The following is a 26,538-nucleotide window of genomic DNA, read 5'->3' on the forward strand; positions in this document are numbered from 1 at the left end:
GCCAACAGCAACACAGACCTTGCTGCCCCCACACAGTAGCAATTACTGCTTTAAGAGTTGGAGAATTTTACTAGTATCTGTGCTAACTTTTAAACATTCCTTTAGTCCAACCAGTGAAAATCTATGAAGTCTATTCCCCACAAAGTTATTTAAGTTTATTATCCAAATCTTCTCAACACCTTTTATAAAACCAGTGCAGTTCTTTCTTTGAGGCCAGTAACACATGTAAACATACTTGCTTTGGAGAGATCTGAACTTTGCAAAAAGAAAAAGTCCAATAGAATGCCAAAAATAACTTCTCCCTGAGCTACACTTTGTATGTTCCAAGAGGATATTTTCAGGAGGGGCAAGTACTAAATCTCTGCCAAGGGCAGGATGTAACTCCACCTGGGTCAGTCTTGCTATGGCAAGCGTTGTGTGCTTCACTAGTGCTGCCCCTCGCTCTGCATAAACCACAGGGACAGCACTGCAACAGCCTTGTTACCAACTAGGAAACATATTCCTCCACACATACATGAGAAACAATGACCTTACAGCTCCTAACACTATGTGCTGACAGATAGCAGTCTAGTTGATTTTGTTCAAAAACACACTCACTTTCTGCCTTTGCTAACTGCCTTGCTTTCTGTGCAAGGCTTCCATAAGGATTCACTGAAAGCACACATTTTGAGCTGCATTTTAGTTTTACCTGCTTGCACCTCGAGGAGGCACTCTGGGAGGCCTTTCTGGGAAAGGAAGCCTCTCTACTTGGTGAGAAATTGGGCTGCGGCTCCTTGCTGTTTCTGGGACTTCACTGTCCTACAAAATGAAGAGAAATGTTTACAGAACAGCAGAATCTGGTCCTTAGTATCCTCACCAAAGCAGTTGTGGCATTTCTCTAAATGCAATGCCAGCTCTGAGCTCTTTTTTCTGCATGAAAACACAGGCATGTACCTAAGGACAGCAGAGCAGTACATAGCAGAGGTGAGAGCTTACCTCACTGTCCCCTTCCATCCCACTGCTGACACTCAATATACTCCGAGTGCTGGAGCGGTTACTTGCACTACCTGGAGGAAGCAAAAGAAAAACTGATTAATAAACCCTGCTGATTTAACTGCAAATCCCTAACTCAGGGCTCTTTCTAAACTCATGCTTAATTCTTGCAAATATAATTAATTCTTGTTTAGATTAATTTATTTTCACTGTTTTTTAAATATAATTGTGATCCAAACAACAGCATTTCATACCACAGGACCAAACCATTAAATTATGCTTTCTTTCTAGAACATTTCTGCCTTATCTTTCTTTATCCAGTCTTCTGGTTAAATACTCACAACCATAATCTAACTGAAAAGATGCAATGCCAATATCATCTGGAAAGTCAGGCAAATATTTTCACAAAGGTTACACACCCAACATTTATGTACCTTTAAATTATCAGTCTCCATATCTTTAACACCTGCATGAAGATAGATGGCTGAGTGCTGTCACATATTCATTCCTGGAGTTACTACTTAAAAAGTTATTGCTCCAAATAAATAACTGTTTACTACCCCCTCTTACAACAATCCTCAATCATCACAGGAATGTTTCCTAGTCTATTTCCAAGCTAAAACCAAGTTTGTTCAAACAACCTTCAGCACCCATCTATGCAAACCCATTAAACTGTCATGGACTCAGAGTAGGGATTGTTTCTTCAATCAGTCATGCCAATTCCAAAGGTGACAGCAACTCACAAACATATCCTACACTGTTCAGGCTGGTTTCAGTCCTAAATAGATTACATTCTATAAGGCTGTGAAATACTGGGACACTAATATTCAGAAACCTGTACACTGAATTGGTGGCTAGAGAAGTTTTCTCAAGATGCAATCCCTCCCTGTTGCTTTGGTAAGTCTCATCAGTTGGTACAAACAGCAAGACTTAAGAGTGCTAAATACTGTAGTAGGGTCCATTCTCACCATCACACCCGAGGAAGAGTGCCAGGCTGCATACAGAGAGCTCTGCAGACTTGTTAGTGCTTCTCTCACATGTGCTTGTATGCAAGTTACTGCCTCAGCCAGCTGCCTCTGGTACCTATTCTGGATGTATGCCAGCTGCATCTTGCCAAGAGTCACAAAGGTGGTAACCTCACAGGAAGTCAGGTTTCCTGTCAAAGGACCCAACTGATCCCAAATGATTTCTGCAAGAATTGCTCAGTCTGCAGTAAGAGCAAGAATGCAGGGATTTAATTTTCAAAAATTAAATGTAATGAAAAGCAAAGATAAAAATGTGCAGACTGCCCAAGTCACTCAAGAGGTCCCACAGTTACCAATGAAAAATGCTGTCCTTTATGTAAAGCAATTGAAGAAACAACATGTACAGACTGGTTTCCAGCCCTTCAGGCCAGAAGAGCACACAGCCTGCTAGCAGTCACAGCATGGGAGCATCCTTTCCAATAAGGGAGCAGCTGCCATCTACTTTTAAGATCTGAACACAGGTGGTATGCCTTCCCTGAGAAGGGCTCAAGAGAATCTTTCACTCAGCTTTCACGTTCTCCTCCTGCAGAGATGCAGACACAAGATGCCCAAACCACTTGACGCACACCTGGAATTGCTTTTACACCTTTGAGAACAGCTGGTCTGAGGCATGCAAGGTTTGGGGTGGCATTGTCAGTGCTGGGATTCAGGACCAAAAGTCTTGTCCCCTGGGTTGACTCCAGGGTAAGACATGGGAAGTGTGTTCCATCCAGCTTTCCAGTAGGGACAGTGATGCTCAGTGGTTGCTTACTTGTTGTGCTGGATGTGCTTTCTGTTTTCCAGTCTCCTCGTTTTAACTCCTTTTTTGGTGGAAAAACGTTTCTCCTGGGGGTGTATTCATATATTCCACATTCTGGTTTCCCCAAAGTATTATGAGAATGTCGAATGGGTACTGTAATTTCCAAATCTGGAAGGGAAAATGAAGAAAAAGGTCTATGTGATTGTAGCCCCCAAGAGAGAGTTTTGCACTTAAGGACAGAGTTAAACACAATTGCATGAAGATAATCATAATTGTACATGAATGAATCACACAAATGGGGGCATCCTTTTCTTGGCTGTGAAAGTGAGGAGCAAACCAACTTCCCGAAGTTTTTGCCAAATGGCACATGGATATGCATATTAAAATATCATAGAACCACAATACACATGGAACACATATCTGCTTGAAGAGCTTATTAATATGGTTAGATGCTTCATTACCAGAGAACATCAGTATCAAAGACTGTTACCTGCACTTTTGTCTTTTTTTTGCTTCTCTATTTGCCTCCTGGTTATGCTGTCTCGTAGACGTTTCAGATTTTCCTAAAAACACCACAAGATATTCTTTTCAGGGCTTTGGATAAGGGAAGATGAGCAGCTTTTTGACAAAACCAGTATTATATTTTAGCTAACTTTGCAGTCAAGCTGTAACAAAGCTTGTTAGACCTGGCTGAAGTCCTAACCATGTCAACAGGTTTTAATCTGTTCCTTTCAGAAGCCAAGTTTTTTTTCTGATGTTCATGATGTATGTTAAGGTCACATACGGGCAGTTGCACATAAGCAGCAAATTGGATTTACAGCCCCCTGTATTTTCTCTTTGCTGTGACACTGGCACAGAAACAAGACCTACAATCAAGTAACTGCACTGTCCTTTCTGTACTAATGAACAGATTATTCTGACTGCAGGGACATGTAAGATTGCCATGCATCCTAGAGTGTAAGGTACAACTCAGAATTCAGGATATCCCCAATGAAGAAATGTAACTGGGAGCAAAGACTCTATACCATTGTGTGGCAGCATATTACACCTTACAGTACAAAAAGATAGGGAGAAAAAAGACAACTTTTTTCATTGGGGAAATATGTACAGATCTGAGAGGAGGACACTGCTGAAAAGCAGAGGAAGCAGCTGCTGAAGCAAAATTCAGAGACTTTGAAAGCTAATCATGGCATGGGCCACAGTGCATGCCACTTCATCTCTTCTACATCAATTTACTTAAATAGCACTGTGTTCTTCTCTGGTAGAAGAAGGGACTCCTCCAACTGCTTCTGGGTAGAGAGCACCTTTCCAAGTGAGAATCAGGAGGAGAAAAGCTTTGCCTTTGTTCTGGCAACTTCCAAAACAATGTCACCCACTGGAGACCAGACTGCCACAGCATGAACAAAAGGCTCTAAAAGAAGCAGGCACTGGTTTTAAAGAGGGAGCCTCACTCTAACTTGAGAATGAAAATCTTAAACTATAACTGATAGTTCCACCAGCCATTATGTCACTGCTGCCAACTGACTCCCTCTTTCTGTTAAGGCACCCAAACACTCTGCTTTTACTAATGACCGTTGCTAGACCTTGCCCAGCGGCAATGCACAGTCACGTAGCCATCAACAAACAGTTGGAGGAATCAGATCATCTACCAACTAGGGCTTTACAGCCCAAACATCATCTGGGACACAGAGCCTTCACTGATCTGAAATGGATGAGAACCAACAAGTTAAATGTTCATCACAGAAGTCCCCTGCCAACAGGTAGGTGCTAGGTGACCTCTAGAAAGGTGATTTAGCCAACTGGATTTGATCCAATTCCTTGCATACAGATCTTCAAAATCTGACAATATTACTACAAGACAAACAGATCTGTAAAACTGTCTGCTGATTATTTGGAACAGCTCTCAGGAGAAAACTCTGTTAGCTATGTTAGCAGTCTTCCTGCTCCAACCAGGAAAAAAGTGTACCCATGCTGAGAAGCTTGTGATATATACCTAGAGAGACAGCTATATTTCTTAAACAGTAGCATAAGTCTGTACCTGCTGGAACCGGAAGGATTCTGATCTCTTTTTCTGGTTCAGTTGCCACTCCTTAAAATGAAGTACAGCTTCATCCACAGTGAGGATCCCCATTTTCACTTGCTCCTGTAATGTTATCAGCTGCCGTTGACCTGGGGTTTTCATTCCAGCAAATGGATCATATATACTTGATTGAGACAGGTCTCTTACAGGCCTGATTATTGTCTCTGAGGAGAGAGCACCAGCAAAAATATTATTAAACTTGTGGATCTACCTTCCTCACTGAATACAAAGAGATCGAGTTCCCTTGATATGGCAGGCATTAAAAAAAAAGAAAAAAAGGGGGGAAAAAGTATTACAGACTGAGTGTTTCCTAAGAAGTGTTTTCTTCTTAGGCCATCCTACTATTTGTCAGGTCTAAAAGCCCAGCTGAGAGGTAGCCTCATACACAAATATATCCCAGGGAAAGTTCTGGTCTTAAAAACATAATTTAAGTAAAGAACACAAAACATTCCTTACAGCACCATGCTTCCTCAGCAATTCACAGATCAGAGCTTTTACCTTAGCAGCCACAAAGCTAGATTCTATCTAGGTAATCTGTGTAGTTTAAGCCCAGAAACTGAAGACTCATTTGTAACATAAAGAAGAGTTCCCAAGACATGAGATGTGCTCCCCTCACACTCTGCACTTATAAATTTTTCCAGTGTCACAAATGGTAAAAAGATTAGGTCATTCATAGAGGACAGTTATCCCCATAACTTTGCAAAACAGTCTATTCTGTCATATTTCACACAAATGAAGCTACCATAACAGATATGCTTTTGGATTACTGAAAGGATTTTCAGGGTGAACTTCTGCCTTACCTTTCTTAACCCTTCCTCTAGGGACATAAAGATTCTCAGGCCTTTGAGCCTTCTGTGCAAAAACTGCAAAAAGAAACATTCTTTAGATACTGAAATGCATTCCATGAAGATTAGAAATAGCAAGAATGAATATGGCAAGCATACACAATTCTACACTGCTTTACAGCTTCTGTTACACTTTTAAGTCCATTGAAGAAGATTTTTATGGCAGAATTCCCTTTCTATTGACCTCAAAGAATTTGGCTCAGCCACCTCTAAGAGACATCTAGACATGATTTCCCATAGTCCTGTCAGAGTGGGAAAGGTCACTGAAATTACTCTCTCACATGTCATTGTGGTTCTTGTTAAAATGTTCATGATATATGACCTAGATATCCAAAGCTGCCTAATGAACTAGGAGGAACAACCTTCAATTTCAATAAAACCCCACCTGAGAGGGAGGTACTGAGGTATAAAATCATGTCCTGTACAAATGAGGTTGAATCAATGATAGCATTACAGATCAGCAATGTCCCAATTATTAGCTTGATTGTGTCCTTATAATATCAGGATCTTTCCTACTTAGTTGGATTTGTTTATTCCATTTGGGGGTAATCTGTCATGATACTACTTTCATGAAGAGCAAGCTTGTGGCATTCATATTCTCTGGACAGAGAGACATAATTCTGTCACTCAAGAGAAGCACAGAGAGAAGAAGAGAAAACAATCTTTATCACTGCTCCTTTGTTTTCCCCATGTGGAATTTGGTATAGAGATTGTTTACCTGAAGTGATTACTTGATTAAATTCTAGTAAAAGTTGTTTGAGTTCAATGACCAATTAAATTCAGCTGTGTCTTGAACTCTCAACAGGTAGTCACAAGTTTGTTAGTTAATAAGTACGCAATATATGTGTAGAATAAAATAGTCTCTCTTTAAATAATATATTTATGTCATATAGTATAGTTTTATTAAAACTATCCTTCAGCTTTCTAATCTAAAGCCAAACATCATCATTTCTTCCCAGTCGGGGGTGCCTTTTGTACTATAGCAAGCTTAGGCTAAGATCCTGGGATATAACATCCCCACATTCAGAGTAGGCAAAAGATGAAAAAACAGATACAGAATTGGATCCCAAAGGTAACCTAGCTCCAGAGTCAAATAATCCAGTGATCCCGGCATGTATTTGGCAAATGGAGCCCAGGTCAATGCCATTCTACAGTTTACTGGTCTACATTTCTACTGGTAACCAACTCACTTTTGGAGATGTACAGCTCATTGTCAGGCTGTGGAGAGCTAGATTCTGGTCTTGGAACAGGAACTGGAGGTCTGTTAGCCATTTCCTGTGGAAAAGGGTCTTGTTCCACTGAGTAGTACACATCTTCACCATACTGCTCGTGACCTCCTTCCTCAGAATCTGGCGCATCCATGCTACCACCTACAACAGAGCAGAGTTTGTAAGAATAGCAACCTGGCCACTTCACTGAACACTGATTCCCTCCAGATCCATTATGTACCACATTCTTACCAAGTTGGCCATTTCACAGCCAAAACCATCCAGTTTTGCAGTGCCTTAAATGTACCAAAGACCTTCATTACAGGATTTGGAAAAGTCATTACATCTAGCATGTAACGGTTTGCCATTATGCCTGTACCATCTCTTTTAAAGAAATAGTGAAAAAACTACTAAATCTCTTTAAGAATTTGAGGAACAGTTAATTTTAATCAATTTTAATTAACATACTTTCATTAACATAGTTTAACAGTTAATTTTAATTAATTTCAGTTAATTAACATACTTTAATAGTGGTTTTTGGAAACCAATGGTTTCCAAAAGCTATATATGATGGTCTACAAAGTACTATAGAGAATTAGTCCTTTGTCTGAAAAAAGCAAACTGAATGGGCTATCTTCTATCCTTAAGAGTTCATGAAGAACTCTCAGGTTCTGTTTAGTTGCTTTAACTGTGCTATTGCCATCCTTCCCTAAAAATAGGTCTCACCTTCTAAAAACTTGCGGAGCATTGAGTCTTTTGTAGTTATAGAAACTTCATCTCCAGCAAATGAAGTGTCTGGTTTGGATTGAAGCATCTCTACATCTGAAAAAAAAACCACCAGAAAGATAAATCTGTTAATTATAGCCTTCAATACACGGAACAATGTAATATGACATAATAAACTGGACCTTTACTTTATAGTGTGACAATCAAAGAAGATGGGCAAATGACCAGACATTTTCCTTGAAAAAGGCTTCTAAGTTGCTATGTTCAGTCCATTCTGCACAAATTTTTTCCAGCTGCCTGATGCTTACACTTGAGGGTGACTAACAATGCTATTGAGAAGTTCTGACAAGGTTTCAAGAAGGCATTGAGTTTTGGCTGTTCTTGAGCGTGTGTTGGCCAGGTGAAAGTTTTGACCTCTGCACAGTGCTCCAGAGAGGAAGCCATGTGGCTTGGAAAAACAAGACATTAAAGGCAATTTTCCCATGACAACATGCAAGATAGTGTTTGTTTTATTTATTGGAATAAAGTCAAAACAGTTGGCTGAGTTAATTACTTGGATCTGGAAAGTGTTTAGAGGGTCAGATGAAAATTCAGTATTGAGAAAGGACTGACAGCAAACAATAAGATACTTTGTTAATTGAGTGTTTTGACATAAAGAGTTCTGATTTTAAAGAAAAAGGTGGACATCACAATGCTAAAGCTAATCTTAAAACTAAAATAAAATGCTAGGCAACCATGTGCCTAATGATATTAAAAACAAGAGTGATATAGATGGATTGCTGAGGCTTATTGATATAAGTGAATTTTTGAGATCTATGTCATAGATCTAATACTATGTAAACTAGATAGTTTGGGTTACATGTGAGATTATGAAATACTTTTAACTCATTACAATGGCTTCAGTCCTCTGTTACCTTCTTCTCAAAGGAGTTCCTACCAGAAAAATTGACCCTGTGGTATCTAACCTTCCTTTGATCAGTCTCTGAAAAACTGTGGTGGAAGCACATCTTGATCACAATAAAGGGGCACACTGCCACAGTATGGTTACACCTAAAATAGCCCAGGTATTATCCTCTACACCACAGCTGTATCTACTCACATACAGGTAATTCCTAGAAAAAGTACTTCAAGAGAAATTAGTTATGATTCCTAGTGAGCCATCCTCACAAACCTTCAGGTCAGTACAAAAGCTTAAATCCTTTATTTGTGATGGCAGCTCTAAACCAGCCAGCACTCCCATTAATTTCATGAGGGTTTGACTGTGTGCTGGTATTCTAAATGATATTGAAACACTTTCACTTGGAGAGAATCAAAGTGTTGAGAATTGTGCCAATTTAAATTTATCTGTTATAATACAGGTAGATTTTAAGCACTGTTCAGACAAGCTGTTAATATTCTTCAGGCAAAGACTAACAGACCAGGTAAGAAAAACAGAATTTCAATAAGACTCCTGAATGGAAGGCAGCAGAACTTTGTGTGCAGAAGCAACACTGTAGAACTCCAGAAGAAGCAGGAAAGGGAGGCTTTTCAGGGTCCACTTCAAAAGTGCTAAATTACAGGGAGCTCAATTTGCAAAACTCCATGCATAGTTTCTGCGAGATCTGGGCATTTCAGGCCTGGAAGAAGGGGAGTTTGGCTTAGTAGTGTTGAGGTTTGTTTTTTAACCCTCCACAGGCTTAGTCAATCAACCCATTCAAAGGTGCACTGATTACAGGCAGACCTACCAAGCATCTAGAAACTCTCACTCATTACTGCAAACAACAGCAGCTTTGTTCCTTTCAAGTCCAACCTGATTTACAGCTTATTTCTACCTGAAGGCAGAAAAATCCTGGTTTTCATAGCAAAACTATCCCTGCAGTGGCCAACAACACTTGGCAGAAAATAGTTTATGATTTCAAGGAAAGAACCAACACGGTCTTCTGGACTTCATAATCAACAAAAATGTGTTTTATAGTATAATTTAATCTAAAAGAGGAGAAAAACAGTCCTTGACCAATATAGCCCATACACAGAAGTGCTTCAAAATGAAAGCTTTTCCTCTGACGCAGCACACTTAAAAACTGCAGAAACACTAGAAGTCCTTAAGTAACTTTAAGGAAGTACTTAAAATATAAGAAGCTAAATTATCTGCTCATTATGGGAAATATAAAATAGATCAGTGGGATTAAGTCAGACCAAATAGACAGGTGAGTAAGAACAGCAAATTTACAATTCCTTAATAGAGGTATTTAATTTGGTATTTTCAATTGGCCTCACCGAATATTAATGCAATAGTGAAAAGGTTAAACGTATGCATATTTATCAGAATTAGCTCTTCAATTTTAGCAATAAACCAATCAGATTAGAATGATTTTTCACTTATAATCTTTTTGGTACATATATTTCTAAATGTTTGCTTTCTTTTGCTCTCAAGTTGTTGAGCTAGAATCTCAGGTCTTGTTTTTCAGTTTCCCAGTTGTCAGTAAAATCACATCTGACAGTGCTCTTTTCTGTCAGTGTCAGAATGTTTCTAGGTACCCAGTCCTCAGGAGGAAAAAGCAGGGCACGGTAGAAAGTTTACTCTCATTTATATATTTTACTTTATTTGCTCAGGGTCCAGGGAGTCCTCAAAACACTGAAGGAAACAGCTCTTGATCTTGTATACTACCAATTAAGAAAAGGTATAGAGCAATTTTGTCAGTCAGCCAGTGTTAGAACTGCAGCATAGTTTCCTTGTGGTGAGAGCAGAGAAGCTGTAACTGAGGTGCTATTGTGTGTAAGAGATGGGTCTGAGCAATCTGATCTAATGATGTTTCTGCCCATTGCAGAGGGCTTGAACTAGGTGAGCTCTAGAGGTACCTTCTAACCCAAACCTTTCCATAATTCTGTAACTCTATCAATATACATACAAAGATCTTCTGGGGCACCCGGGACAAATCCAGCCATGGATTCATAAAGCTCTTCATCAGAGCCTGGATTCAAGGAACATTTCATCAACAGATCAGTGGACAGATGAGCCATGGACTCATATACAGACTCATCCTCCTCGCCTTGCATCAGCTCTTCCTTAATGTGACTCTTTAGCATATCTGCAGTTTCCTGGAGAGGAAGGAGGGCAAGAAAAAAATTTAAGTGTCTTTTAAATAAAGAATCTAGAGAATAAAAGCAAGCAAAAGATACTTCACTTTGTCATTAGTGATAGAAAAAAAACTCTGAAGACAGCTCATTCCCAAAGATTAAGGCTTCTCAAGTGACTTAAATCCCCTTTACAGCTGTCTGGGTCAAACTTTTGAGATCTATATTGTATTAACAGGTAACAAAGGTGAAACAAGGGCTGCTGACATGTTCTGAGTAGCCATTACAGCCTCTCACCCTGTCACTTTCTTGTCCTACCCAATGTCTGCAAACTCCCAGAACATAAGCACAGCTCATTCTAAAAATACAAATGCTTGTCAAAGGCTATTTTGGGGTACACATAGCTAACCATAAGGGGCAAAGCTTATCACATGCAGAGCACCTGCAAAATAGCAAAGTTTTAGCTTTGATGTAGATTCAGTTTCAGTTTCTTGGCATTAGCAGCAGCATGTAACACCTAGAGTGGGAGTACACAGACCCTTTTCTGTGATATTAACAGGAAACCTCACAGCAGACAACTTCTGATTCACAGGAGAGCAGAATCCTTTCTTATGCATTTGCAACATAGAATGGGGAGGAAGGCAGAACTTCACCAAATCACAACACAAGGAAGCAAAATGTAAAACTTCATCCCATCCTTCTTCCCAAATTCCAATTATGTCACAAGCACCACCTTAACAGTTGCAATACTAAAAGATATTTTTCCATTCAGAAATGCAGACTCATGGGCCCTCAATCCACAGGGCATGTGTGTCAAAGCTGTCTACACATGCTTCCCTCCACAGTCAAAATGTGTCAGGCCAGTAGTTCATGCAATGCTTTACAGAGGTGCAGAGGAACCTTTGCCAGAAAGAAAATTAGGTGAGTAATGGGGTTTAATGAAATTTTCAGACATCCATACTACTGATAGTAGCCACTACCTTGCAGTAGTCACACTGTTGCAGGTGATTTGTGTGCTTTGTACTGTGCTGCACTAACAGCTTCAGCAGCTCAGTAAGGAGGACCTGCTCTTAACACAGCTCTGTCACTGCTGGTGGAGAGAATATGGGAGGAGCACAGTACTGCAATGAGAGGCTGGAAGGACTTCCTGCACATCTCTCACTTACCCCGATGCAAAGATTGTGATCACACAATTTACAGTTTCTGCAGCCCTCCTGATCTCAGAATATGGAATGACTTTTATTTAGCTCTAATGTATAATGTCAAGAAGCAAGGCCCAAGTCCAAGAACTACCCATGCCTCCTAAATAGAGCTTCAACACTTCAGTAATTGGCTGGCAGAACCATACTAAAGCTGGCAGATCTATCACCCAGCACTGAGACAATGTTAAGGACAATTAAACACAACTTTTCCACCTAAGCAAAGAGAATTCAGATGTGGTCAATGTGATCTGAATCAAGGAGTTTCTTGTTATTTTGAAGCATACAGGCCAGAAACAGCTCAAACTTAAACAAAAGGAGAAACTCTATGCATACCCAAGTACTACACAGAAACAATTGCTTGGTGCAGCTGGAGTCAGGTCCATGTCATAATCTGGAAAAGTCAGAGTGTGTTTTCTGGGGGTGGGGTTAGCTCAAATAGAAATGAATTGTGAATTGGGATCCCTGACAGAACAAAGAGGGAATGGACAGCTATATCAATGTAGGGAGAAATGGGTATCAGCTGGAACACGCAGAATACACAGATCAGCTGTGAATGAGCTAGTAAGCAGCCCTGCCCATACAATAGCTGATAAGAGAGCACCTCAAATTGTATCTTCCCAAACATATTCTGTTCCCATATTACTCCCTAAAGTAAGCTGGATGAAGGGGCTCTTTCCCAAGATCAGAACTAGAAGAATGCACTACGCACCAGCCACATCTCCTCAGAAACTTCATTAGATGGATGGAGGAATGGAAGCCAGCATGGCAGTCTCTGCTTCCATCTTACTTGCTGTGTGCAAAAGCCCCAGGAATTTCCCTGGCTCCAGAGACGCACCTAACCCTCCAGCCTGAAAGCTTTCAGTGTGGCTGGATGTCTGTGTTCTACACCCTACCACAACATACTTTATCACCCCATCATTCCTGCTCAAGTAACACAAAGTGCCAAGCTCTGTGCCAGAGCCTGCACCCAGTGTGGGACGAGGCAGAAAGACAGTTCAGCTTCCTCTTACCACATATTCATCAATGAACTGGCGGAGATCCTTAAAGCCATGCTTTTCTGCTATGGTGTTTGGATAGTGGCCATACTTGTTGGCTACACTGTAGGCCTGCAGTGCTCCAGGGCATGTAAGCAGCAAGGCAGTAAGGTTCTTCAGCCCGTATCTTGCAGAGAAGTGAAGCAGTGTTGGCAACTCCTCATCCCTCTGATCTGTGAGAACAGGAGCCAATTAGAAGCTAAGCTTTTCTCTAGTAGCAACAGAGCCAGTGAGAAACAGACACAGAAACACACAGATCAAAGCAGCTGTGAAATCCTTGGAAGTATATATATGGTTTCAAAATCAAGCCAACTACACAAATTATCTCGTGTATCTCCAGGCTTAAGTCCTATAACCTTAGTGGGGAATATGGCACTGTAATAGCTTAAATGTATGTAGCATCACAGATTTGCAAGGTCTTCTTTCTTAGACCATCACAACAAAAAGACAGCATACCGACTCAACTGCTCAGTGCCCACTGTGTATCTTAGAGTTATGCAGTTTGGGGAAAAGGACTGGGCTGTGGAAAAAAGACACATGAGACAGAAAAGAACAAAACAGAAAACCAGGGAGACATTTGGGGAGCATCATCTTTTCACTCTGGTTTGAAGCTGTCTATATAGCATCTGCCACAGTGCAGGGAAGTCAGAATTATACATGTAATAAAAAAGGGTCACCTGACTCAAATGGCAATTCCCTTTCTATAGACATCATCAGAAATTTAGCTTCTTAGCTGAGATCCAAGGTTTTTGAGACAGCCTGTGCAGGTACCACCCACTACAGTGTTAAGATGCTTCAAGATAAAACAACTGATACAAAGAAAACCAAAAAATAAACCAAGCATCTTTAAACTTACTTGCTGTCATATCTTCTTCTTCCAGCTGGTTGATTCCAAACAGGTGTAGACCACTGGCAGGAATGTTCTTCTTGAGAGACTCAGTCAATAGTTTGTCCAGGGCTTCTATGCTGTATGGCACAATTTTAAAGGCCTACAGAGAAATGGAAAGAACTTTTGTTTGGTAGAGTCTGGAGATTCAGTTATGGTGAGATTTATATGTTGTCGTTATTATTTAACACAATCAGAAAACAGTAGGTATAAACACAAAAAGTAGAAATGTTCAAGTCAAAGAACCTGGATAGTTTCCTGGTGCAGAAACAGTATCATCAAGCTCAATAGATGAGACCTGTATACTCCACAAGACAGAGCACAATGAGAAAGTCACTCATGCAACTGGAAGCACAAAAAACTTGCTTCCTACTTTCTTGGCAGGTATACACTTCTGAAAGTGCTCCAATGAAATGTCACTCCTGCTTTAAGTTTGCACTAGTCCATTTTGAATTGTACACATGCTGGTTTGGCTTTTGAACTGGTTCTTTACCACTGGGAAGCAAGCATACTCTCTAAGCAGAGGCATCAACCAGTACCAACTGCTACACAGCTTTAACTAAAAAGCAAGGGAAACACAGTCTTCTCTGCCCCAGGTATCCTGGTGATTAACAAGGCTACTCTTTGGGCTTCCACTACATGACATCAGGAACATGCAGACAGGCAACAGGGCAACACAGCAGAAAACTTCCTTGTGTAAGCTTCACCCCTCTAATAGGGTTCAGGTACCCCAACTGGGCAAAACAGAATAGGAAAACTGAGTGACTGTATTGAAAAAGTAAGTTTTACGAATCAATGAATCATTTTATGTTACTCTGCTTCCTCCAGCTAATATGACTCTTTTCTACTATTTATATATTTTTTTTTAATAATGGCTAGGTACAAATTCCAAAACATTTTCTTTCTTTACGGTACTTTCTGTTATATCAGGTTTTGTCATTCCAACCTTTCGTAGTCATCAAGGTCTAAATGTAGCTGTTGATTGACCACATTTTTTTTCTTTGTTTGATAATCTGACTTACCTTAGTCAGCTATGTGCTCCAAAGACAGAAAAAACACCCATGCTTTCAATAAAAGGGGATTAGAGTTAGGCATTTCTTTATTTCACAAGAGCTACTTCATGGCAAGCACTTTTGCTTATGCCAGCTTGTCTATCCTCTGAAAGATCTGGTTTCCAAAGCAGCTGATTGCTAAAGTCCTTACCTGGCACATGAACTGTACAGGGTTGGCTGCATTAGCCAACAGATTGCTTATTTCCTCCATGTCAGTATGGTAAGTTACACTTGTTTCTCCCACCATCAAGTCTCCTGAATATACCTGCAGAGGCACTGTCCCAGAGGTTAAATCTTTAAAAAGAGAGCGCAAAAATAACCATTAGCACAAACAACTGGCATGAGTTTGCATGATGTATTGTGAAGACAGGAGGAGTTCAGATATACCACCAGCTGGATACCAAAACAGTCTCTGCTATATTGAATTCATGAAAAGTCATGAGAAGAGTCATGATCTTGTAACACTAGGTAGGAAACTACTTTGGAACTACCTTCTTTATAGCTATGTCAATGCACATAACCTTCTAGGTCCTCTGCTAACAGTAGACTGGACCACTAGTATTGAAAGTACTCCACCTTGAACTAGAAAGCAGCATATCTCTTCACCCCTGGCTTGTCTGGAGCTGTCTATAAAGCCATACAATAAATACAAATAGCTGGGGAAGAAAGGAAAAGAAATCAGAAAAGTCACTAGAGATTTTGCAACTTCTGTCAGCCTTACTAGTCTCTGAATAAAATCAATTAAAAAGAATTCCAGCTTTGCAACTTTACCCATGCACAGGATTATCATCTACCTGTACCTTGCAGCTTCTTGCTATTTTGCCTAATATACATTTATAAGTCTGAACTTTCTCTTTGAAACAGATATTTGAATGCCACTAAAATTAGCCTTTCCCTGTTAACAACTCAGGAAATTACGAAACAGTCAATAACACAAAGGAATTAAAAATTATTTCTCTTACTGTTAGCAACTTCAGAGCTTACACTGTACACTCCATCAATGTGAAAGTCATGTTTATAATTCAAAGTACAAGTTAGTTTCCAGGTCAGTGTTTATATCTTAAGTCTTGACTTAACACATTAAATTAAGCCTTTATATGTTCACGAGGTCACCTTCTTTAAAATCAACTCATTTCACTGACTTTATGGTAGTTACTTTAATGACTTTTAATCTCTATTCTCAGAGAGAATGGCAGAGTGACTCTTCAATAGGACAGACTAAAGCAGATTAAATAAAATAATGCTGGGAAAAAATATCAATCTTTAAGGCTCTGAAATAATTCCTTTAAAGTTCAGTGAACCTAAAGTTTAGGCAACCTTCAGTTTTGTAAATGTAAATATTTAGAGTGACAGAACATATCTAAATTAAAAGGCAAGCCAGAATAAATAGCTTCAGCTCTGATCACAGAGATCACTACACATTAAACACATGCCGTTATAGTAATGTAATTATTTACTGGCACTTCACTTCTCTCTTGGTGCCATGCCAATGCTAATATGGTGGTGGTCATAACACACAGCAAAGTCCAAAGTGCTCTACAAGCTGCAATGTGTTCTCAGAACTCCCAGCAAGGTGTTTCCACCTTGTAACCCTACTGTCGATGAGGGGAAAACAGAGCCCACAAGCCGCAGTCTCTCTCAGTTCCTCATCAAAAGTACCACAGGTGAGAATGCAAGTTTAAGATTTTCTGGACTCCAAGTTTTTCTGCACTGCAGTCTTTACCCTTGTGCCCTTGGCACTTCTCAGAACAGGCACGTTGATAGAGAAAGGAAGCAATGAGGAAGGAGAGGGGAAAGAAAAAAAAAATCTCAATTCATCTTACTTGGAGCCTTCACAGAGATTGTGTATTCATTCTCCATCTGAGCCAGCACACGCACAGAGGATGCATTCTCTGGAGAAAATTCAACTTCAGTTTTCATTTCACCATCTAGTTTACATTTCATGATAATATAAACTGTTGTCTGCACCTAGGGCAAAAAGGATTACAACACACAGGTTCAAAACAAAAGCACTTACTTGGTTAAATCCATTTTCTAGGGATTTTGTTCTGATTGCAACTAACACATCAATCAGAACTTATTATTTTAATAGTTTTGAATCATTTTCAGGAGTATCTTCCAGTCACAGACTAACTGGGCAAGTGGCATCTGCTACAGCTTGCACCAGTATAGATACAAGCATTAAACTGATAGAACTCCAGATTTATTAGATAGATTTATAAACTGATTAGGGCTAGATTTAAAAAAATTATTTACTTTCAACTCTATTCATCTCTTCCCTTAAGCAGCACAGCCACATTCTAAACAGAAGCAGGAGAAAGAAATTTGGACTCTTTCCATCTCAGGAGATGCTATACTAAAAAGTGCTGTTTTTCAGACAAGAAACCATGATCCAAGCTTTTCAGGGTCACTTGCAAGCCATGCACCAGAATTGGCATATTAGTCTGGATATTGATATATCAGTTATCAGAGATAATCAGAGATAATCAGTTCATTACAGTCATCTTACCCCACTTGCCAGCAGAACAGAGGAAGGGAAGAGTGTGGACCTGTCTCAAGCACCCAAGCCAAGCAGCCATGTTAATGAGACAGTCATTAAGTGACACCACAGCTCAGACAGCATGTTACCAAGCTAGTCCTGGGCCTAGGGAGCCAAGCCCATGGAACAAGACACATGGAGGCCAGGGGGCTGAGCAGGAAGGTGACAAGAAGAATTCAGGACTAATTTCCAGGTCCAATAAAGCTGACCATTACAAAGCAGCATAACGGGTTGCACCAGCTCACAGTAAGAACATGGTCCAAGGAATGGACATACAGTACCCCACATTGTATGCGGCTGGGCTGCACCACTGGACAGTCCCCAGTGCTCTTGGATGATCCAGGTTCTTCAGTCATGGCAGGTCTGTGGGAGTCAACTGGATTCTTCTCGTCTTCTGTTTCTGTATCAGTCACAGAGTCACAGCCTGAGTCTAAAATAAAGTATAGAGAGTCCTGTTCCTCACTCCCCTTTGTTGAAAATGCTTATCACAAACATCCATCCTGAAAAAACAGCTGTGAAGGTGGTGGGATGGAACTTGCTATTCCTCTCGAAGTAATGCTCAGAAAAGGGGATCTAGTTGAAGAAAGTGAAACTACAGTTTCCTCTTTTTTTTTCCTTAAGAGGATTTGAGGAGGAAATTAACAAAGACATGAAAGCAGTAGAATAGCACTGAATATGCTTATGGAACAGACAACAGTGGCACTTTGCTGAGCTGGATAGTCCCCTCACGTTAAACAGGATAGTCAGCATGTGAATGTCTAATACAAGAATGATCAGTATTCTGAACTCATCTGACTCAAGCAGCACTCTGATATACTGCAAGATGGACAGCAGCCTTTAGTCTTATTTTTCTAAAATAAAATATGAAAACCAATGTTTGTCATTTCAGCAGCATCTTTAGTTTTCTCAGTGCTGCTTACCCCAACTCTCCAACTTTGGTTATTGCATCAAAAAATAAAACATGAAGCAGTAGTCTGAAGGGGTTCTGTTCATTGGGCAAGAACCATAAGCTCCAGTATCTATACAAGCGTGAAATGGAAAAGTACCAGAACCTTTGCACTGAAAAGTAACAGCACTTTAACTAAACAGAATCAAGAGCAGAATAAACACATGTAAGCCTACAATACATGTGTACAAAACAATATTCTCACTCTCATTTCCCAAAACAAGCATGGATATTGATAGAATTGCAAATGAACTGAATTGATACCACTGGCTGAAAAAAACCTAGCCAGAATAGAAATAGATTATCTATCCCTGCCAGGAAATACTTTTCTCAGCTAGAGAAAGGAAACCAAAGACAATTAGGTAGCTACTTAGTACAGAACACTTTTTTAGCTAGTTTCTACTTCTTGATTCACATGGTTCACACCACTCCCACCCCTCCCCATCTCCCAGAACACAAGGTGAAAGTCGCTGACCCCACTTTGTCAGAAGACTATCATGACTTCTTAAAACTATCTCCTGTGGTCAGAATTTCCCAAACTTTGTAAGTCTCTGAAGCAGTCCAGAATTTAAGACAACATTTTGGAACTTACATGTTATTTACTACTTACAAAAACACATCTGTAAAGAGTAGTACAAATTATTTACCAGATAACATCTCAGCCTTGGACTGTCATTATTCTTAAATTTAGTAAAAGAAAAGTCTATTTAAAATGCTCAGTCCTGATAAGAAAGACCTAAATGATGAACTGGGCTGTCAAACCTGTGGCATCCATACAGTGAAGCTGCCAAGAATTCATGTTTCACTCAGAATCCCTGAATCTCCAAGTACATCAATTTTCCACAAATCAAGTGAGCCAAAATAATTATAAGTGGCCCACCATTAAGAGTTCAGGTCTTCCTAGTTTCAAACTGAAGTTAGAAGTCAGTCAGGAACTTTAATGTAGACATCTTCATAATTATTACTATTATTGTTATTACCACCAAAGACTTAACCTTAGTATATTTGAAGTGCTTTGTCACACAAATCTTTAAAAGGTATTTTCAATACATTTAAGTGGGATTTTAGGAATTATAAGAAATTAACCTTGCTTTCAGGAGACAAGTTTTAAGCTACAAAATGCTAGCAAATCATTCAGGTGAAACTTTTTTCACAAATTTTGGTGCACACACACTTAACTAAGTATGTGAATCTCTCAACATGGCAACTAAGACTACTCATATGAGTACAAGTACATTGCTGCATTAATGTTTGTTATAGAAAGAAGAGAGACAAAAATTTGCAGTTCTGAAGCTCAAATACGCCACGACCACTAACATCAACATTTCTTAAACCTAGGAACAGTATATGTAATTTAGCAAACAGATTTTAATACTGAACCAAATCTGAAGATTTGGCTAAGCAACTGCTTTGACACAAGGTTGAAGGCTGTACTGAAGGTGGTCTTTGGGATTTTCAGACTAGTACCAAGTATTAGAAAATTAACTGAGGCATTATACGCCTTAACTCAGTATTTCAATTGGTACTGTTCAAAGTCATTAGCTGCAAGAACCAGACACATTTTGGGAATCCTTCTCTTAGAGAAACATGGACTACTCCCAACTGGGAGTGCCAGGCTGCCCTGCTGCACACAAACACTGGTCCTACAGCCTTCCCTGATATGATAGCTATCAATTCAGGTGTTTGGCATATGCAGAGCAAGATGCCATGTCCTTTGGGGAGAAGAGGCAACTGCTACTAGAATAGTGTCTCTAATTTCTGTTGGTTACTTCCAATATGACTAAATCAGAAAAACTAAGCTCACAGCAGATGAGAGAGCCAATGATGACCGAAACACAGTTAACACATTGATGTTCCTGCAACATATCCACAAAGGGACACTTGCCAGCATCCTGATCCTCAGGACTTCATCTCCAACCCGATCCAGAACCATTTGTGTAATTAGGAGTAATTTTCATCCCACTTGGCCAACATGTGCTCCTTCTCAGAGAAAAATCAAACCAAAGCTGTGCATCTCAGCTACAACATACACAGCAAGCAAGTATAAGAGGGGAGGCAAGGAGCAAACAAACCCCCCCCCACCCCCCGGGTCTCTTTGCTTTAATGGTGCTCTTTGATACTAGAAACAATTTAGCAAATAAAGAATAACTAGGGCTTTTAAGAAGTTTTAAGCATTGCACTTCTGCATTCTTGTAACAGAGTTGACTGCCTGGAGGTCATGTGAACACAGCTGTTAGGTAATACAGGAAGAAGCAGGCAATGTTAATCAGTAATTGGATTAATAGCTGAAGGAACAGGCATTCAGTTTCAGGCATGAATTATTCATCTGTTTTTTCATTCAGAAAATACTGAAATTGCGAAGTACCAAATTCCCACATCAGCAGTGAGGTGATCCTATGATTCATCTTGAACTTCCAGTCATGTGCTAGTGACTGACTCATGAACATGCAAGCTCTGGAAGAGGAAACCATCCCATTACATTTGATAATATCCATGCTCTAAAGCATTGTTAGAGCAGGTTTCCCACACACTAAGATACTTGAGTAATGACAACCCATTTGCATATACAGATTCAGCAGTTACAACATTGCGATAACAGCCAGCCTAGAGAGGCCATCTCTGAGGAGATCAACAGATTTATTAAAGTTAAGTGAATACCTGAATTAAGCTTCTCCATGAGCATGTGCTGTAGGTCAACACTCATGGTTATAAGAGGCTTTCTCCTTTCTGTTCCCTCAGGCCTCACTTGACAGTCTGTGAAATACTTGTGAGAATAGCAGCAAGGGGAGGAGATGTGGTCCAAGAAACCCAACCACATTTCCCCTTGAAGAACATGCCCTCCTCCAGGACACATGAGCAGCTGAGCTGCAGAGAGCAGCCTCAGGCCCTTCTTGTCTGCCCTGCTGGGTTCCCTGTACAGCTGTCCTGCAGACACTCATCCCAAGGAAAAGCCGAGAGAAAACACAGGCATGGACGTGTGCATCAAGAGCCATTTAACAGCTTCAGAAACTCATATGAAGCAGCCAGTTATTTTGACCTGCTGCAGAGCACCCAGCTCTCCCTATCATCCATTTCCTCCTGGTGAAGCTGGTGGGATATCGGCATGGAGCCAACAGCTGTGGTTTCTCACAAGTCAGCCCTCACACCACAAGGCATGAGAATGCTTGGAAGAAGTCAGCAGTCTGTCCAGAGCACTCTGTCACCCAGATATTAATGCTAATGGCACAACTGGGCAACAGCTTGTCTCTTAGGTTCTGAGTGGGCAGACCAGCCCCTTGCTGACATCTGCAAACACTTCCCATTCTGTCCATCAACAAGTTGAGACAATTAGCTCTCAGAAGGCCTTAGACTTTAAGCACAGACCTCAATATGCTTAGAGCAGAGGGAAGACCCTCAAAGAGAGCCACTGCTTTTACCTGAAGCTTGCAACTGGCCAGTATCCTTTCCCAAGTGCTAGTAAAGACATTAAGTCTCCCAGAGCAACTACAGCTACATTTGCAAGAAGCAGACAAAGTACTGACAAGTAGTCAGGGAAAGCAATGAAAGTTATCTTTCATCATGCTAACATCAGAGCCCCTGCTTCACCACTGAGATAAACTCACATCAGAGAAACATCTTGTGATAAGCCCTCAGAACTGGGCGATGCTGTAGCAACACTTCCCGTTTCAACTGAGTGGAGAGAAGTGTGCAGAAAATCAGCAAGCAAGAAGAATAAAACACAAGAAAATTTAGGACTGCGTAAAACTGTTCAAACAGAACAAAAAAAACGTATTGGACATCTCCCCTTCTCTCCAAACCCCTCACCCCAAGCACTCCTCTAGAAGCACAGCACCTACAAATAGACTTTCAATTCTATGAAGAGCATAGTCATGTTTCATATGTCGTGCAAAGTTTGAAATGACAATAAACTATTTCTCATCCTGCATCAAGGAAACAAGGTGTATTTGACTATGTCAAGTTTTGCTAAGGTTCTTGCAGGTCTAGTGGTAAATTTGCAACAGGATCAAGTGTATAAACCTAAAGAAAGCTGGGGTGCACAGGAGCAGGACAGAGATAGGGAAGCAACTGAGGAAGAAGCAGGGTTCAGGCCACCCAGACAACAGACGTGTACATGACCAAAATCTCAAGCAAGAGATGCTAGAATAGTTCACTTCCACTAATTCTGGCAGAAAGAGACAACATATACTGACAAGGCACATGCACACCTCTTACGAATTTCAAGGGTGCCATAAATCACATTATATTAATCACTGATTCAAGTTTATGTGAGAAGACACACATAAGAAACATGAACATCCAGCCTGCTAATTCATTATCTCCTCTTGCAGTACCTCTTTGTTTCAGTTTAAGTGAAATGCGTAATGCTTGTGTGACAGAAAAGACAGTCCCCATAAAAGCAAATAAACCTGGAACTCCACCTCAGAGAGTTGGGCAGCTGTTTGGAAACATCCCACCAGTCACTGACTGTGGTTCTATGAGTGGTTCCAGTAAATCTAAGACCACATTACTACTGCAAGGGCAGTCACACCTTGCCTCTCCTTCAAATAATTTCTCTTGGAATACCACCCTTGTAGTCCAACACCACACCTGATCATCCAGACAGATGAAAAGAAGAGAATGAGGCAGACACTCTTGCAGCACTCCATGCTATGGTCAACCTATGTCGCTGGTCAAACTTCCCCCTGGAAAACTCAAGACACACTGTTATTCTCAAGTCACTTTTGAAAAACATGTCAAAAGTTTTCTGCAGTCATAACAAACAGCCATGAAAATCTTACAAAATGCAACCCTGGAAGTAAAACAACTGTCCAAGTACACACAAAGTGTGTACCTAAATTCTGTTCCATACATCTCTCCAGACCTGCTCTCCAAAGCATCTTTTTCTTGACCACATACTTCTACCAAGATTTTTCAGAAATTACTACAGCTGCTCCAGTCTTGAATATGATCAGTGATGGCCACTGAGCTTTTACTTTAAGCAAGTCTCAAAGCCTTGCAGTTCTTTAGCTCATTAGCAGATACCTAGAATTAGTCTTAGACCATAAAGCAACCTGTGAGGAGATTGTCAGAACCACAAGCCACAGAGAAAAATGATTAGTATTTACAAGGTGCATAAAGACTATAATAGTCTGAAGTTCTTAACCACAACAGTTTCTGTCCTTTATTATTTCTGGGCTATCATTTCACTGTCTCTATTTAGAAAGGTATGCACCTATAATAGCACTGCTTGAATTTTATGATGCCATGAAAGAAAACCCATGAAGTGTTGCTTTTTACGTAAATAAACTGGGACTTTATGAAATGCCTTGACGACAAACAATTAATCAATCCTGCAGCTGGGAAGATTATTTTAACTACTTGACCCCATATGCTACAGATGGATAAGAACATCCATACATTTCTGTCAGGGAACTCTCAGTATCACTTGGGAGCTTAGTTAAGATTTCATCAATTGCTTTAACCAGCTCTCTGAAGTCTCTGGCTTTCCAGCATCAGTCAGTTATACCCATGCATGGAGAGGCATGCAACCAGCAAGTTCCCTCAACCTGAACTCCTGTGCAAGAGTCACAGTTTCCTCTTCTTGACAGACAGTGAGAACCAGCCAGATTGCTGAGCTCCCATATCAGAAAGCAGGCTCATTTGCATCCAGAGGGCTGACTAATAGCTCACCCATTCCTCTTCAATGAGCAGGGTCAAAGAACCACATCTTATATTTAAACAAGATAGAAAAGAGAAAAACATAGTTTAAAGAATTCATTTAATTTTACCTCTTCAAAGAAGAGGGAGAGAGAGCTGCATGGTACCACCTCACGTCTTTAAGGCCACTTCAATAAGCTGGCAAAAGTCAATGTTGCATGTAATTAGCTGAGATAGAACTACTCTGAACATATTCCTCCACAGAGCACTGAGACTGGAGAAGTAAACACATGACAGTTCATACCAAACTTAAAAATACATTGTGAATTTAGGTCTCTAGCCCTAAATGGCAACTATTAGCAAAACTAAACAAATAATCAAATAATTACAGAAACATGAAGCTGTAGAGAATCTCACATATACTACAACTTCCCCTATCTGGTTTGAGAAATCATTGACAACATCTATCCAACGTGACCTTAAATTCCGAGTAGCTTTCTCCAAGGTTTATCTTTACAGCTTGAGTCCAGCACTGGACCATAAAGATGATTAAGGAACTACAGCAACTTTCATAAGAGGAGAGGCTGAAAGAGCTGGAAGTCATCAGCCTGGAAAAAAGACAACTCAGGGGAATCTTATATGGACAAGGGAGGAGAAAATGAAAAACGAGCTAGACTGTTTTCCATAGTGCCCACTGACAGGAAAAGAGGCAATGTGCACAAACTAAAATGCATGAAGTTCCATCTGAACACAAGAAAACATTTTGTTACTCTCAAGGGTAGTCAAACATTGGAACAGGTTGCTCAGAGAGGCTGTGAAGTCCTGCAGTCTCCACCTGCAGAGACATTCAAAACCCAACTGGAAATAGTCTTGGGCAGAACAAGCTTAGATTATATCAAGCAGTCCCTTCCAACCTGAATGATATGCTCTCAAGTTTCATCAATGCAACAGAAGAAAGCCAAGAATTTAATTCAATTCCTTGACATGAACCAGAGGAACAATTATACAGCTGATGTGGTTCTTCTTATGCCATTTCCCTCTCAAAAAAGCTTACTGCCTTAGTCTCTGACATCTCTTAATGAGCCCCTCAGTAGGTAGAGTAACATTTCAGCTCCTGCTGACCTACAAAGATCAAAAGAAGTTCTCATATTCCTTCTAACTGCCCAAGGCCCTCCATCTTAACCATATTATTCCTTACACCAACTTCTGACCCTCTTATTTCATAAATTGTTTGTTGGTACTCATCTTTCATTCTTGTCTCTTCCAGTACACAAGAGCTCTGTTCAGCCAAGGCTGCACTTGTTCACCACTGCCGTCATATTCAGTTATCACCTCAGCCATCTCAGGCAGATGTGGATTTCCCCATGTTTTTACCCACAAGAGATGGCTTGGATACAGAAAGCTCAAAGCCACTGATGAATTAGTAAATGCTTTGAAAACATCAGCTTTTACAGTGGGAAATTTGAAATGTTTCAAAACAATGTAGTTAGGGACAAATACACTGGAGCAATTGAAATGTCAAGTGAGCTTTGAGAACACATGAGGAAGAGAAAGGTCACTGACTCTGACTGTGGCTCAGACTCCCAGCTGCTCAGTGCACACAGCACAGCTATGACGGGCCAGGCAAGAGGGGTTAAGCAGCAGCTGCTCACTGCACCCTGGCTAGTGACTATACCCTGCTGGACCCAAGCTGGTGTGTACAGAGACATCCTGAGCAAGATTGTTTAATCTAGAGAAAAGGAGACTCAGTGGGAACTTACTGCTTTCTACAACTACCAGAGAGGAGGACGGATAATCTCTTCTCTCAGGTAACATGCAATGGGACAAGATCAAAGAGCTTCAAGTTGCTTCAGGGGAGGGTTAGATTGGATACTATGAAAAATTTCTTCACTGAAAGGGTGGTTGAACATCAGAACAGGCTGCCCAGGCAAGTGGTGGGATCACCATCCCTGGAACTGTTAAAAAAACATGTAGATGTGGTAATGAAGGACATGGTTTAGTGGTACACATAGCAGTGTTAAGTTAGTAGCTGGACTCCATCTTGAGGATCTTTTCCAGCCATAATAATTTTGTGATTTCCACCCCCTTAGCACAGTTATTGCATAGTCTCAAAAACTTCCCCACAGATAACAGGAGTACCTGCAAATGCAAACCTTCATGTGCCCTGTAGTTTGCCAGAATTGAGAAACTTTAGAAATAAAAATACCACATCTACAAGAGAGCAAGAGTCAGCATCAGCACACAGTTGTCAACAAGCCTAACTGAATGTTTCCTCATTTCTGAATTCATACTAAAGTAATAAAAATTAAAATAGGTTTCAGCATGTGATGTCTAGCGGTGTCATAGTCCCATGATGCCCTAAACAAACCACAGCCAACAGCTGTGCTAGAGGCAACAGCACAGCCTGCACAGTGCCAATGTCCAGCCTCTGGAGAAGAATTTGCCCTGACTGCATCCTGTACCCCTGTACCATGCCTCACTAGCTCAGGATTCAGCAGTTTGGAAGCTGAGTCATTTTAGCATCAGGCCTAGTTTTGACACTGCTGTTAGAAGTAGAGGTGAGTGCATGTGAAGAGAAGTACTTTCCAGAGGA

General features: G+C 40.5%; 1 protein-coding gene across 1 annotated transcript in view; it reads right to left on the minus strand.

Moving 5' to 3' along the window:
- The window catches only part of PIK3AP1 (phosphoinositide-3-kinase adaptor protein 1), a 38,571-nt gene that overhangs the window by 4,227 nt on the left and 7,806 nt on the right, over nucleotides 1–26,538 (minus strand). Inside the window, exons 3-16 of the mRNA XM_021548108.2 lie at nucleotides 17,644–17,792; nucleotides 16,647–16,791; nucleotides 14,975–15,117; nucleotides 13,742–13,874; nucleotides 12,862–13,058; nucleotides 10,484–10,673; nucleotides 7,596–7,691; nucleotides 6,852–7,031; nucleotides 5,617–5,679; nucleotides 4,775–4,980; nucleotides 3,227–3,299; nucleotides 2,749–2,904; nucleotides 976–1,046; nucleotides 689–798 (exon numbers count right to left, since the gene is read on the minus strand). Of these exons, the coding sequence (XP_021403783.2) occupies nucleotides 689–798; nucleotides 976–1,046; nucleotides 2,749–2,904; nucleotides 3,227–3,299; nucleotides 4,775–4,980; nucleotides 5,617–5,679; nucleotides 6,852–7,031; nucleotides 7,596–7,691; nucleotides 10,484–10,673; nucleotides 12,862–13,058; nucleotides 13,742–13,874; nucleotides 14,975–15,117; nucleotides 16,647–16,791; nucleotides 17,644–17,792 (1,912 nt within the window). The remainder of the gene's footprint in view (nucleotides 1–688; nucleotides 799–975; nucleotides 1,047–2,748; nucleotides 2,905–3,226; nucleotides 3,300–4,774; nucleotides 4,981–5,616; nucleotides 5,680–6,851; nucleotides 7,032–7,595; nucleotides 7,692–10,483; nucleotides 10,674–12,861; nucleotides 13,059–13,741; nucleotides 13,875–14,974; nucleotides 15,118–16,646; nucleotides 16,792–17,643; nucleotides 17,793–26,538) is intronic.

The sequence above is a fragment of the Lonchura striata genome, chromosome 7, assembly GCF_046129695.1.
Source record: "Lonchura striata isolate bLonStr1 chromosome 7, bLonStr1.mat, whole genome shotgun sequence".
NCBI classification, from domain to species: Eukaryota; Metazoa; Chordata; class Aves; order Passeriformes; family Estrildidae; genus Lonchura; species Lonchura striata.